Here is a 14,346-nt window from a genome sequence, read left to right on the forward strand (position 1 = left end):
AACAACCCCAAGCTGCAAAAGAAAAAAGAGGTGGGTGAGTTCATCTCATGTTGTGTTTACTGATAATATCCTATGTGTTTAAACTTCTAAGATGTTTCTTGGTCCTTTATGGTATTTGACAACTCAGATTTCAATTGGCCTATCACTTTGACCTGGACTTTATCATTTTATTGTATGTTTGAATCAATTATGTGTTCATGGCCCTTGTCTTTTTTTGTCATTGGGGTAGCACTGTACCACTCTGAGCTACAGTGCAACTTCCAGTTTTCTGGTGGTTAATTGGAGATAAGTTTGGCTCTGAACCATGATGCTCAAATCTCTGCCTCCCAAGTAGCTAGGATGGTAGGCGTGAGCCACTAGCTCCAGGCTTCCCTTGACATTTTAAATAGGATTCCCTAAATTACAGAGGGCTTTTAATTGTAGTTGATTTCAAATCCTCTAGATGGTAGGATTGCCCACTTTAATGCCAAGACCTACATGGTCCCAGATTCTCCTTTGAGAACTACACAGTTTAACACATATCATCTTAGCCTTGAGTGTAGGAGTTTCATCAGGGCCTCTGACAACTCTGGGATGTCCACTTGATTTTTTAAAAATCAATTATCAATCATTAGGGTCAAGGTATTGTGCTATCACTATTACAGTTAAACTTTCAAATAAAAATTGCTGTGGAGGATAAAAGTAATAAGTAGGGAAATACAAGAATTCTTGTTATCCTGATCTTGTCCCTACTCTGTTTTCCATTCTTCACGGTCTTTTGGTCAACTGTAAAAAGAGAATCACAAGTTTACTCTCCTCACTGCCCTTGTATAGCTGGAGTACCAAGAGCTAAGAGCAATGAAGGGCAGGTGGAAAGAATTCCTCTGAGGTGGGAACTGAAGTTAGTCTAAAGCTCTGGCATTAAAAAGGAGAGCAGGGCGTTGGTGGCTTATGTCTGTAATCCTAACTACTCAGGAGGCTGAGATCTGAGAATCTCGGTTCAAAGCCAGCCTGGGCAGGAAAGTCTGTAAGACTCGTATCTCCAATGAACTACCAGGAAACCGGAAGTAGTGTGCTATGGCTCAAGTGGTAAAGCTGAAGAGCGTAGGGACAGTGCCCAAGTCCAGAGTTCAAGTCCTAAAACCGACAAAAAAGTTAAAAATAAAAATAAATAAAAAAATAAAAAGGAGAACTGGGAACTGATGGCTCAAGTCTGTAATCCTAGCTACTCAAGAGGTTGAGATCTGAGGATCACTGTTTGAAGCCAGCCAGAGGAGGAAAGTCCAAGATACTCTTATCTCCAATGAACCACCAGAAAACTGGAAATGATACTGCGGCTCAAAGTGGTAGAGCACTAGTCTTGAGCACAAAAGTTCAGGGACAGTGCTTGGGCCCATATGATCATGATCAAGTATACAGACAGACAGACACAAACAGAAGGGGAGCACTTGTCAACACAGTTACATTGGTCAGCTTTACTTTATTACAGTAACATATTTGAAGAAATTAGCTTATAATTAAAAAGGTTCTTTAGCTTCCCTACAGTTTGTGGGTTCAAGTCTAAGATCAGGTGGTTTCTTGCTTTGGGCCTCTGACAAAGATTGGATATCCTGATAGGAACATTGTCAGAGCAGATGTTCAGGTGACAAGCAAAATTGGGGAGCAGGAAGCTCTTGACCTGAGGACCTTTGCATAAGGACTCACCTCTTAAAGGGCCCCCAGCATCTTCCAGTTTTGCTCTCTAGTACATTCAATACCTAAATATAGCAGTGACTTTGTCAGAGTGAGACTTTGAGGATTTTAGCCTCTTGGAATCACAGCATTCTCTAGGAAAAATTATAAACTAGGAGACTGTAACTTCCAGTGATTATGTGGATTAAAAATATACCATAATAAGCATAAAGAAATACTGCTAAAATAGAATCTGGAGGCAGGCACTGGTGGATCATACCTGTTATCATATAGCTACTCAGGAGGCTGAGATCTGAGCATCACAGTTCAAAGGTAGCCCAGCAGAAAAGCTCTCAAGACTCCAGTCAACGACCAAAAAGACTAAGAGGAGATGTGGCTCAAGTGGTAGAGCAGTGGTCTTTTTTTCTTCTTTTTTTAATTGTGAAAATACTGTACAGAGGGGTTACAATTGCATGGGCAAGATAATGAATACATTTCTTATCAAGCATTGTAGCCTGCTCCTTTGTTTCCCCTTCCCATCCATTCCCATCCTTCCCCCCACCCAATCTCCCCCCTCCCACCCTGCACCAAAGTTGTAAAGTTCATTTTCGACATAACAACCTGTACATTAGAGCAGTGGTCTTGAAAGGAAAAGCTAAGTGACAACATGGGTCACTTGAGTTAAAGTCCCACTACCTGCACAAAACAGATAACTATGGACAAAAATAGTACCTGGAAAATAAATGGGCAATAAACAATAGCTATTTTGCTCTACTGGTAATATTGCTGGACTTTTCTTCATGTAAGGTAATAACTATAGTCATTTATGCTGTAGATTATGTTGTTGCAATTAATGATGATTGTCCCCAATGACTATTGAAGCATTTTTCATTTGAAAATTCTTTACCATCAGCTGTCTCAATTAAGCTGACAATTTAAAAAATATGTATTGTATATACCTAAGTATAAACAGAGGTGTAGGTAAGTTCAGTAACAAGGTCACATGTATTTGGGGACTAGAATGTGACTCAATATAGGGTTTCTGACTGTGTAGTCAGGATTGTAATCTATAGACTACAACTGAACTGTAGGCCATGGCACTTGGATATAGAAAGGATGAATCACATGACCTCTGTTGTGTATTTCTCACCATTTCAGTGGCTTGCCTGTGTAACAAATAACATGCAAACACCAAGCATTTATTCTCACTCAGTTTCTGGGGTTCAGGAATCCAGATTAGCTTATCAGGGGTTTCTGTGTGAGGAGCTCAGGAGACAACTGTGAAAGTTTCCACTGGGCCATGGTCATCTCCAGGCTTGTCTACTTCCTGCTCTTGTCTTCCTGCAATCATCTGGAAGGTGCAGCACCTTGTCATGGGGCCTTCTCCATAGACTGCTAACACATGCATTTGTTTCACCCAGAGCAAAGGGTGAAAGAGAGAGATGGAGATAGAGAGAGTGCAGCAGCCATTTTTAATGCAGTCTCAGAAGTGATATCTCTTATTTCTACCAGGTCTATTCACTAGAACCAATAACTAGATCTGGCCACATTGAATGAGGGATTGCAGGTGGTATGGTTTTGACCTAGGATTTCCTTTCAGAGTGTGTTTCCTTAATGGGACCTGCTCAGTTGATGGCTTGTGGGTCCTGAATTGAGGGGACGGTCTACACCTCATCTATGCCCTGTCATACCCAGTTCCGGAATGGGTCTGTGCCCAAGATACCTGGTCTCAGAGAAGTTTGGTTGTGTCTGTCACTGTTTGGAACTGCCCCAAGGCTAGGGGCCACTGACTGGGACAGGATAAAAATACAGAAAATTCAGAAAAGAGTTTAAGAGACATATAGGAAATGAAACAGCCTAATGTGTGTGAAGAGTCTAGGGAATTGAGGGAGAACTCCATGGAAAAAGATAATGGCCCAGTATTCTCTTCCTTTGGGAATTTGCTGGTCATGCCAATGTACTCCAGTAGTACTGCCACTCATAATTCTGAGGCAGGAAGATCATGAATTCCAGTTCAGTCTGGGCTATATCACCCAATTCTATCTCATAAATGAAAGGAGAAAAATACAAAGGGAGGAAAATTTCGACAAGCAAATGAAGAGCAAAGGAGGAAATAAAAAAGAAGAGGAAGTGGTAAATAGAGAAAAGAAGGGAGGGAGAGAATAAGAAGAACCAATAATAGGGAAAGAGTATATGTTGGGATACCTAAATAACCCTCATGTATAAACCAACATGATAAGTGACAGCAACTCATTATGTAGACTTTTTAAAAGACAAAGGATAAAGTAGTAGGGGACAGTAATAGAGGAAGTGAAATAGGGTTATGGAGATACAGCTCTCTGAGATTCTTCTGTGAGTGAACTTTTGGGGGAGGATGGTTTTTGGAACTAAGTCTTGCTATGTAGTCCAGGTTGGACTTGAACTCACTATACAGGCCAATCTGGCCTTAACCCCCAAACTTCCTGCCTCTCCCTTCTGTATTCTGTGTTTGTGAGTATAGTGTTATTACACCCAGCTCATTTTTAATGTTGTTTTTGTTGTTAGGCCTGGGGCTGGAACACAGCCTGGGCACTGCCCCTGAGCCTTTTTTGCTTAAGGCTAGCTCTCTTCCACTTTGAGTCACAGGGCCACTTGCAGTTTTCTGGTGATTAATTGTCAAGAAGAGTCCCACGGAGTTTCCTGCTATAGTAACCCATGAGCGAGAAAATGCGTGGAGGCACCATTAAAGGTAACAAAGAAGTTTGATTAATAAGTCGGTCTGCAACTGCCCATCCTTAGCTACTTCAGAACCAGGAGCAGCTGCAACCTCCAAGAGTCAGGTTTTGTTTTGTCTTGTTTTTAAGGGGAACATACACTAGAAAGAAGGCCTGCCCATAGTCTCCCCCAGGGGTTGGCACCTGTCTCAGGTATAGTAAGGGGGCTGTAGTCTGATCCATGGAGAAGCCCTCAGGCTGGTACAAGGAACCACTGCTGGTATGGAGGGGAGGGCTAAACATTAGAAGTGCTGATGGCACAGGATTATACAAGACGTTTAGGACATTGTTTAAAACATTCCCTGAGCCAAGGAGTCTTGTTAGCTACTAAGTCAATCCACACATATATAGGGAACCTGATTATGATTTTGAAAAATGACTTGCTGAACCCTGCATGCTGTGGGGAGGTCAAAATTCCTTTAGATGGCCATCCATCATCAAAAGAAGGGCACTCTAATTCACAGAGGGTCAAGGATGATAAGGACTACAGGAATATCAACGCTGTGATGCCTTTTTTTTGTTTTTTTTTAAATTTAATTTAATTTTATTTGTGAACATACTGTACAGAGGAGTTACAATTACATGGGCAGGATAATGCGTACATTTCTTACCAAGCATTGCAGCCTCCTCCTTTGTTTACCCTTCACATCCCTTCCCAGCCTCCCCCCTCCCCCCCAATCCCAATCCTTCTCTTTCCCCTCCCTTCCCCCCCCCCCCGCACCGATGTTGTAAAGCTCATTTTGGACCTGACAACTTGTACTTCTCATTGTTGCAACAGGTCCACCTGTATCCTTAAACAAACGAAGAGTAGTTGTTAATCATACGTTCCAGGGGTAAACCCACAGAAGCTCCTCATCCCATCCTGGAAGAAAGGAATAAGTGGATGAGTATAAAGGACACATAGAAGTAGTAAGAAGCCGACACAGTCAAATAGCCACAGATATACTTAACCCGCATGTCCCACATGACTTCTTGAGGAAGCTCCAGATGGCTTCTCAAGAGAGTTCCAGATGACTTTTAAAAGCAGTCCCAGATGACCTCTCGAGGAGGTCCCAGACCACTTCTCAAAGAAGTCCCAGATGGCTTCTCAAGGAAGCCCCAGGAGGCATGGGTGAAGTCTTGTCCCCTGCCTCAGACTCTGAAAATAATGCTGATCCAGCCTTCCAGCAAGCCCCCCCAAATGCAGGCCTACCCAGACTCACACCTGGAGGGTTTCCAAATGACTCCTGTCCACATTGGTCCTAGGGAAACAAACTCGATGGAGGCTCTCTCCTCTGAGGGCCAAGGTGCTTAGCTATGAGAGGGCTTCCTGGTGGCCAAGGCCTAATGCTGTCCTGATGGATTATCTCTCTGGGACCTCCAACTTTTATGACCTGGGAGCGAGACAATCAGTCGAGGCATGGCTGAAGGTGACAAAGGAGTTTTATTTACAATGTTTACACCAGAAAGAGGGCCTGCAACTACCTTGTCCTGGGTTAGCTACCCGGAACCAAGCCTCCAATGGATGGTCCTGACCTTTCTTGGTCTGCAAACCTTGGTCTGCAAATCTCCAACTCCCCCCACCTCCAAACTTCCAAATGTCCAAAGGGAAAGGCTTTTCTTTTTCCTACCTTGCTCCTTCTCTGCAGGCCTCTCTACTCCACAGGCCTGCCCTGCTGTTCCAGTAGGTGCCTCTTGCTGTCTTTCTCCTGCTGTCTCTCAACCCCCTGCTCCTTAGAACATGCAGCCTCTGTAAAGGCTGCACCCTACCCCCACTCCAATGGTTCTAAAGGTTTCAGCTGCCTAAGGGTTTTCAACCACCACTCAGGCCCTTCCCCCAGCCCACTAGCCAATCACTTTTTGACAGCTGTTGACAGCTTTGACAGCAAATCCTGTGGGGCAGTGATGTCAGCCTCTCGACACCGGCCCCCTCCAGCGGGCCAGGCCCTGCTGGTTATTACAACAGGTGTGAGCCACTAGTGCCTGATCCATTATTTATTCCTTTTCCTTACAAAGACCTGTCAAGTAGAATAAGCTTCAGGTCCATAAACTATGAATCTTCCTCTGGGATAGACTTAGTATTTCATGCTTGGCTTTTAGCAGAACAGTTAGATATATTAAAATTAGAGACAACTGTACTAAAGATATGAAAAAGCAAAATGACTCATTTCAAATCGTTGAGGGACAAAGATTTAAGAAATGATTAAGCCAAAGAAAAACAGTAAAAATGGCAACAAAGGAGCATAGGAAACAGTGAAAACAGGAAACACAAACAAGATTGGGACAAAACTATGACTTAATCTTGGTTATCTGGTCTCTCTTCTCAAGTGGAAATCATTTTTGAGTCAAATCATAACAGCCTCCTCTCAGGCTCCTTTGCAATTAGATGTAGACAATGCTATGGGACAAGAGCAGTGTTGTAATTTCTGCACAATACAGAGTAAAGTGGGTGATGTCCCCACAGGGGCCTTCCTGGTATGCCCAGCCCCCACAAAGGTCAGAGGCCAGGGGCCAGTGTCCTTGTGGTTCCCACATGGCTGTCATGGTAGCAGCACTGGCATCCTTCCAATTGCCAGGCTCCCTTGGCAACAGTCCCACAGGCCTAAAAGCATAACTGCCAGTGGGTGTGTGCTAGACTCTGGTTGGTCTGTTTCCTCACTGATGTCACTGGCTCCACTTGTGATTGGTCTTTTCCCCCCTTGATATCACAGAGCATTGTGAGCAGGGTACATAAGAATCTAGTGCTCTGAGACCACCTTTGTCAGTTATAGTGGGGGAGATTTTCCTTGTGACCCACCTGGACTAACTCACAGATATTTTGTTACTTTCTTTGGATGTGGGGGGACTGTGTTTGTGTTTCATTATTCTGGGGTTTGCATTTATTTGTTTGTTAGTTTAGCTCATTTTCCTTAAGATTTATTGCCTGCCAACTTTAGATCAGCTAAATAATTTTAAGATTGATTACTTTTCCATTCCAGCTGGAAGATGTCAAATTACAACAGCGACTACTTTAGCTCCTCTTCCTCCTCAGAGGAGGGAATCACCTTCGTTGGACAGTACTACCTGAAGGAGATCATCGGCTATGGCAGCTTTGGCTATGTGAAGCTGGCCCATCACCGACTCACAGACACCATGGTGGCGGTGAAATTTCTCCCAAAAAAAGAACTGGAGAGCCATGAGATAGAAAACGAGGTGGATATTGTTAAGAGTATACATCACCCACACATCATCCAGTTGTTCCAGGTGATGGAGGATGAACACTGTGTGTACCTCGTTATGGAGCTGGCCCCTCGGGGACACCTCATGGGATGGATTGTCAAATCCTCCTGCCACCACCTAGTCGAGTATGAAGCCAGGAGGCTGTTCAAACAGATAGTGAGTGCTGTGCACTACCTTCACAGGAACAGAATCGTACACCGAGACCTGAAGCCCAACAATGTCCTGTTGGATGCCAATCGCAATGCCAAGATCAGTGATTTTGGGCTGAGCATCAGGCTGACCCCAGGGCAGTTGTTAAAGAGGGTTTGTGGAGCCTTGATATTCCGACCACCTGAAATGTTCCTGCACAAAATGTATGATGGTTACAAGGTAGACATTTGGATCTTAGGCGTGCTTTTGTATGTGATGACAACAGGAAAGTTCCCGTTTGAGGGGAAGAAATTTGCCGACATACGGGCACAGGTCCTAGAGGCCAACTATACTGCTCCCCTTTACTTGTCTGCAAAGGGACATGATCTACTTTCCCAACTGCTGACTGTGGACACCAATCAGAGGCCCAATATTGAGGAAGTAATGGAACACCCATGGCTGGCTCTAGATGTGGGATTTGACCTGGTTCCTGATGAGCCACTGCCCAGCAAGCTGGACCCCATTATTGTAACAGTCATGTGCGACATGGGGTACAGCAAACCTGACACTGAGAAGGCAATTCAGGACAGAGCATTCAATGAAGCCATGGGCACCTACCTGGTCATCCAAGAAAATTTAAGAGAGAGTGCCAGAAGTGTAGAATTGAAAACGATGCCATTGGCGATCCCACCATGCACAACGCCTGAGGAAAATTACACCAGCCTTCTCCCTACACGAAGGAGAGCCAGCTTACCCACACTATGTAATGCCTTCAGTTTGTCCTCAGAATTCCAGTTGCATGGTGATGACAAACAGTCACTTCTGAAGAGAAGTGCCAGTCTGCCTGTCCTTCCCTTCTGCTCCAGATCCAGCTTAATCTGGGGCCAGGATTCTTTTCACTGGCTGAACAGAATAGAGCGTTCACACTCAGTGGAAAATGCCCTTCCCTCCGGGCAGCCTCACGGGGAGGCCATAGGCTCCAGCTGGGATAATAGACAGGGCTGGCGGAGGATGGCAAACAGGATAGTCATCATTTTTCGCAGACTCTGCTGCTGTGTGAGGGTCCCAAAGTAATAACCACAGCTGAAGAAAAAAGCTGTCCCAGAGAAAGGGGTGTGGAATTCTGAAACAGCACAATTGAAAACCACCAGACTCAGACCTTTGGGGTGACTCTCACTGGGCTGTGAAAAAGCAGAGAGGTGTGGAATTGAAGAGCTGCAGGAGGGGAGGGAATTGTGCAGGGAGTTCACACTGCTGTGTGCCCAGCATACCCAGCAGAGGTCTCAGTCCAGCACAGCCAGGTTGTGTGACAAGTGCTAGGGGATTCTCCAGCTGGGATTCCTTCTGGTGAAAGGACAGCTGATACTACGCTGGTTTTCCAATGCTGAAAGGTAAGCTGAAAGGGGGCCTCAAGCTGCCTGCACCTTCTGAGCTGGGTGGATCTGCCTTGATCCCTTACTTCCCACCTCTCTACCTTGTTCCTTCGACCATCCCTACTTAGTCCCTATTACTCTCCTACTCTTTTTCCCCTTTCCCTTCTTCTCCATCCTCTTCTCTTTCTCTTCCATTCGCTCTCCTTCCCTCCCTGAATCTTTTTTGTCTTTTCTCTCTCTCTGCTTCTGTCTCTGTCTCTCTGTCTTTCAGTTTACATGCTCATGGCTAGCTAGTGTTTTACCACTTGAGTCACACCTCCAAGCCTGCATTTTTTTCTAGTTAATTAAAGATGGGGTCTGCCAAGGTTGGCTTTCACTTTGACTTTCATCTTCTGAAATAGTTAGGATTACAGTCCTGAGCCAAGTACAACTGTCAATGCTTTTGACTTTGTTCATCTGGTGTAGCATAGGTTGGTTTCTCTGATGTTATTAAAAGGTATTTGTGTACCTTTGTGAGGGACAGCTGTGTGAGTAACACTGTAAATATTGCTGGGGAAGGAAGTGGTAGGCGGATGTGCAGAATGGAGAGGAAGAGAAGGACATGTGTACTGTATAAGAGTGCACTGAGTGCTGGCATATCTTTGTACAGATTCTATGAGTCCCCCAAGAGGCCCCCAGCCGGCACTCTCTCCCCAGAGCACCAGGCTTTGACTATAGTGCTTCCTTTCCCCTGGCATCTTCCATGTAAAGGCTTTAGGCCTCATGGAAGATTGCATGGAAGATTCCCAGTGAGATCCATTGGACATGATGGCTATGTGGAAGGAGGAGCCCTTTGAGTGTAGCTTGCTGTGGCTGTTACAAAACCCTGGTTTTGTTGCTCTGGGAGGTATTGCTGGAGTTGGGTAGCCCCATCTAAGGTCAGTGTAGCACTGGCCAGCCACCTCCTGGGGACAGGCCTGTGACTTGACTCTTGATGGACAGATTCTGTCTGGACACAGTCACTGGCAGCCCTCTGGCATTTCTGACACCACTCATGAGCTTCTCCAAGGCCTGAGATGCCCTCAGAATGTCAGAGTATTTGCATGCTAAAGGACCTGTGCACCTCTGTTTCCTAGTGAAAGAGCAAGTAACTCCCCTTTGCAAGATTGATTGGCAGCTTCCTTCTCTCTTTACCAAGATGTCTCAGAAGCACCCAAGCAGATGGCTGCTCAGGAATTCCTTTAGAAATAAGTCTTCTACAAACCGAACATAATGATGTGGAAATCCAGTGTGCACATAGAGAGGGAATTAGGAAGGAAAATTTGTACTTCTTCCTTCAAGTTCAAGTCTTGATGCAGATCTAGATGGGTCAGAAATGGTTTCTTTACTCTCAATCTCCTCCCAGTGACACAATGGCTCCTTTGGCTAGGTCTAAGTTAGCCAGGTGACAAGACCTTGCTGCCCTGAGGGCTGCAGCTGAGAGCTGTGAGAGTGAGGGACCGGGCTTCAATTCACATCACTGGCTTTGGCTTCAGAAGCTAGCTCCTACTAGTCCTAAGCAGCAGATTGTGGCTTCCAAAGCATGAAGTTGTGTGGTTCATGGTGTGGTGGCACATCACCTGTAGTTCCAGAGCTACATAGGTGGCCCAGGAGGCAGATTATAGTCTGAAAATGTCCCCCTCCCTGCAGGAAAAAACTTGAGGCCATAACTAAAAAGTAGCTTAAAAGGGTATAGGTTGGGGAGACATAGCTCATCTGGTTGAGCTCCCACCTAGCAAGTACAGGGCCCTAAGATCAAACTCCAGTATTGAAAAGAAAATGTTAAAAAGCATGAACATGTGACTGTCAGTCTCAAGTTTCCTGCAAGATGAGGACCCTCGTGCTCATCTCACAGGAGGTGGAAAGGATCACATGACTTACTGTATATTCTAGCTTAGTCCTGCTCTTTGCACACGTTTGCTATTAAGAACATGCTTCAAAATTCAAGTTTTCCCCCTCTCCTCCCATTCAAGACGGTGCTTATAAAATACCAAGGAGTTCAAAAGCTTCCCTAGAACGGTCTGCCAAAATCAGGAAGAGCAGTTGTTCTGTGAGAACCTGATTCTGAGAGCCCTTTTCTCCCCAGAGCTCTGAGTTTTCCCGTGTTTTGCAGTATCCCTTGTGCTTATTGGAATTTACTTTTTCCTGTTCTTTCCTTTAGATTTGATCCCATTCATGTTTATGAGCAAATAAAACTCGGATTGCTGATCAGGGGCTTGGGATCACCGCTGTCTTGGGGAGGGATGTCTTAACTGAACCTATCCCTCTTCTTCCATTTCCCATGACTTCCAGTGCCTTTTCCTGCAGGGCAGTGAGCAAACGGGAAGAAAATGTGATGACAACCACAACCTGGCCTTCCTTGCCTAATCTCAGTGCCATCATTCCTCCATGACACACTGTGGCAATTACAGTCACCAAGGGTCAGACCAGATGCTGGAAACAATTTGATAATGTTTTCATGTCCATTCCTACATGGACACATGGGAATAAGAGACAGCCTTTGGGGGGAGGGGCACATGAACTCTGGGGTGTCCCAGGTAAGCATCACTTGTTTTCCTACAGAGAAGGCTGATAGATACACACAAGGTACTTCAAGGATAAGAGCCTGTGGGATGTGTGTGGTGCCCTGTAGACCTCCCTCTGTAGCAAATATATTATTTTTCAGTTCCTGCTATGGGATTGTTTTTTGTGGGCTGAGAGGGTTTTGGTGGGTTTGCAGGGTGGGGGAGGTAGGGGACAGTAGAGAGGATTCCTCAATGGAGCTGCACTGGGTGGGATTTCAGAGTTGGGTTGCACTATGGAGACATTGTGGGGGAAGGGCAATGTGCCCCTTGAAACTGTGGACAGGGCTGTGAGCCAAGCAGGAGGCAAGTCATTTTATGATTCCTTGCCAGTATTGTCTCAAGGGGCCAGATGAGTTCACTCTCCAAAACTCAAGTCTACTTTTGACTTTTCAATTGACAGTCTGATGCACATGCGTGCTAGTAGACTCCTAAATGTTTCTGGAACAGCTGGAGTGTATTTGGCTCAGCAGGTGAAGGCAACAGGACCAAAAAGTGGTCTAGAGGATGTGGCTCCCACAAGTTAGCAGGAATGTCACACAGACCCTAACACAGACCCTAGGATTCTAGCCAGCAGGACGGGAACGTGGCTAGAGGAGAGACCTGGAAGAACTGAAGAGCAAGGAGCCAATGTGGGATGGAAAGGCTTCCCAGAGGAGGAGCAGGTGAGCTGGTGTGTGCACAGCATCTCCATATGTCAGATTGAGGGGCACAAAGCTTCAGGCAAAGGGCTTGGAAACACGGGTGAGGAGACCACGAGGCGAGGGTGACAGGGACTGTGGAGAGGAGTCATGGGAAAATAGTGGGAAAGAGCTTTGACCATATGTGGCAGCACACTTGTTGAATAAGTGTGTGAGGGAATGGGTAGGCCTTCATTCAATGGACAATTACCCAGTGACCACAGGGTGAGAGACGAGGTTACAATCAAGCATGGAGAATGAGAATATCCAAACTTACAAAAGTACTATATAGTATATATGAAAAGGAAAAGATGTAAGGCAGAAAGAATGAGTAGGATGAGTGGTGGAAATACTGTGTGTGTGTGTGTGTGTGTGTGTGTGTGTGTGTGTGTGTGTGTGTGTGTATGTGTACATACATACTTGCACAAGGTTGCATTTTTGAGCAGGGTACCATAGAGTAGACCTCTTTGGCAAGGGGGGTTTGGGGAAGGATGGGAGAGTGAGCAGCTGGGTGTCTGGGGAAGAGCATTCCAGGCAGTAGGAACAGCAGTGCCCCCCAGCCTGGCACAGGTTGTCCTGGGCTGCTGAGGACCAGCACGAATGCCATTGTGGCTGCAGCGAGGACGCCTGGGCTCAGTGGGGAGAGACAGGACCAGAGAAGGCACAGGAGCCTCTGGGCAGCACAGGCTCTGCACTTCACCAAAGGAGGCTGTGAGCAGAGGGCTGACATGCCATGCTTCAACAATGTCCTGTGGTTCTCCTGTCTGCTCTAAAGCCACATTTCTTGGTCTTCAAATATGAAAGGGTGTGTGTAGTGTTGGTGTTTCTCATGAAACTGAGTGTCCTACAATTCCATCCATAGTGTCTGAGTGTTGAATTGGTTTCTTTCATTTTCTTTCTTTAATTTTTGTTCCTCATTGCTGTTTGAACTCAGGGCCAGAAAGTCATCCCTGAGCATTTTGCTCAAGGCTAGAGCTTTACCACTTTGAGCCCCAGCTCCAGTCCTGGTTTTCTGATGGTTATTTGGAGGTAAGAGTCTCATGGACTTTCCTGCCTGAGCAGGCTTTGAACTTCAATCCTCATGTCTCAGCCTCATGAATAGGTAGGATAACAGGCTTGAGCCACTAGCACCAGGCAAATTTTGTTTCTGTTATTTTAGGCTAAATAATATACTACAGTATATATGTACTGTGTTTTTATTGGTCCAGTTACAGACACTTGAATGATTCCCTATCTTTATTGAGTGGTGCTACAGTAAACAGAACATGCAAGCAGATTAAAAAAAAAAAAGTAATCTATGGCTAGCTGCTGACAGGTCATTGTTTGAGTCTATCCTGTATAGGAAAGTGCATGAGATTCTTCTCCAATTAACCACAGAAAAGTTGGAAGTGGAACTGTGGCTCAAGGAGTAGAGCACTCCTCACCTTAAACAGAAAAACTTAAAAGACAATGCACAAGTTGAGAGCTCAAGCCCATATGATTTGCTTGCACTTTCCTGTGTGCGTGTGCGTGTGCACATACACATATACACACAGAATAGTATCCTGTGGGTTGTGTTTAAAATGATGATTTGGGGAGGGGAAAGAGAGGGAGCATGGGAAGACCAACTAGGGACAGAGGGGCAAGGCCTCATTTGCTGCGGTGTCATCTAGCTAGAGAGAAACAGTTCTCTTCTGGACATGGAAGATTACCAACCTCTGGTCAGCACTAGTCCATGGTCAAGTCAACATTGTTCTCTACATATCAGAGAGAACCTGCAACATCAGTCTCGTTGACTTTACATAATCATTGAATCCATGATGCTTCAAATGACAACTTTCCAATCTTTCTTTTTTTGGGGGTGGGGGAGGGTCCGGTCGTGGGGCCTGAACTCTGGGCCTGGGCGCTGTACCTCAGCTCTTCAGCTCAAGGGTAGTGCTCTACCACTTGAGCCACAGCGCCACTTCTGGCTTTTTTCTTTTTGCTTATGTGGTGCTGAGGAATC

General features: G+C 45.5%; 1 protein-coding gene and 1 long non-coding RNA gene across 2 annotated transcripts; both read left to right on the forward strand.

The window, feature by feature from the left end:
- The first annotated feature begins 4,356 nt into the window (after window positions 1–4,356).
- LOC138824960 (sperm motility kinase 2A-like) lies at window positions 4,357–8,607 on the forward strand. The gene is made up of 4 exons (XM_070019353.1): window positions 4,357–4,378; window positions 5,182–5,236; window positions 7,361–8,493; window positions 8,597–8,607. Exons 1-4 carry the CDS (start codon window positions 4,357–4,359, stop codon window positions 8,605–8,607), a joined length of 1,221 nt encoding a protein of 406 aa, XP_069875454.1.
- Window positions 8,608–8,734: 127 nt separating this feature from the next.
- Window positions 8,735–11,790, forward strand: LOC138824940 (uncharacterized). The gene is made up of 2 exons (XR_011371236.1): window positions 8,735–9,121; window positions 11,429–11,790. It is a non-coding gene; the product is annotated as an uncharacterized lncRNA (long non-coding RNA).
- Window positions 11,791–14,346: the final 2,556 nt, after the last annotated feature.

Source organism: Dipodomys merriami, unplaced genomic scaffold, assembly GCF_024711535.1.
Source record: "Dipodomys merriami isolate MVZ:Mamm:240054 unplaced genomic scaffold, mDipMer1.0.p SCAF_130, whole genome shotgun sequence".
Taxonomy (NCBI): Eukaryota; Metazoa; Chordata; class Mammalia; order Rodentia; family Heteromyidae; genus Dipodomys; species Dipodomys merriami.

Excerpts from the sequence above, each read along its gene's own strand:
- LOC138824960 (XM_070019353.1), top strand. The coding sequence starts at position 4,357 with ATGCGTGGAGGCACCATTAAAG. Across the intron at positions 4,379-5,181 it reads GCGTGGAGGCACCATTAAAG|GTCCACCTGTATCCTTAAAC; the intron begins GTAACAAAGAAG and ends TTGTTGCAACAG. Across the intron at positions 5,237-7,360 it reads GTTAATCATACGTTCCAGGG|CTGGAAGATGTCAAATTACA; the intron begins GTAAACCCACAG and ends TTTCCATTCCAG.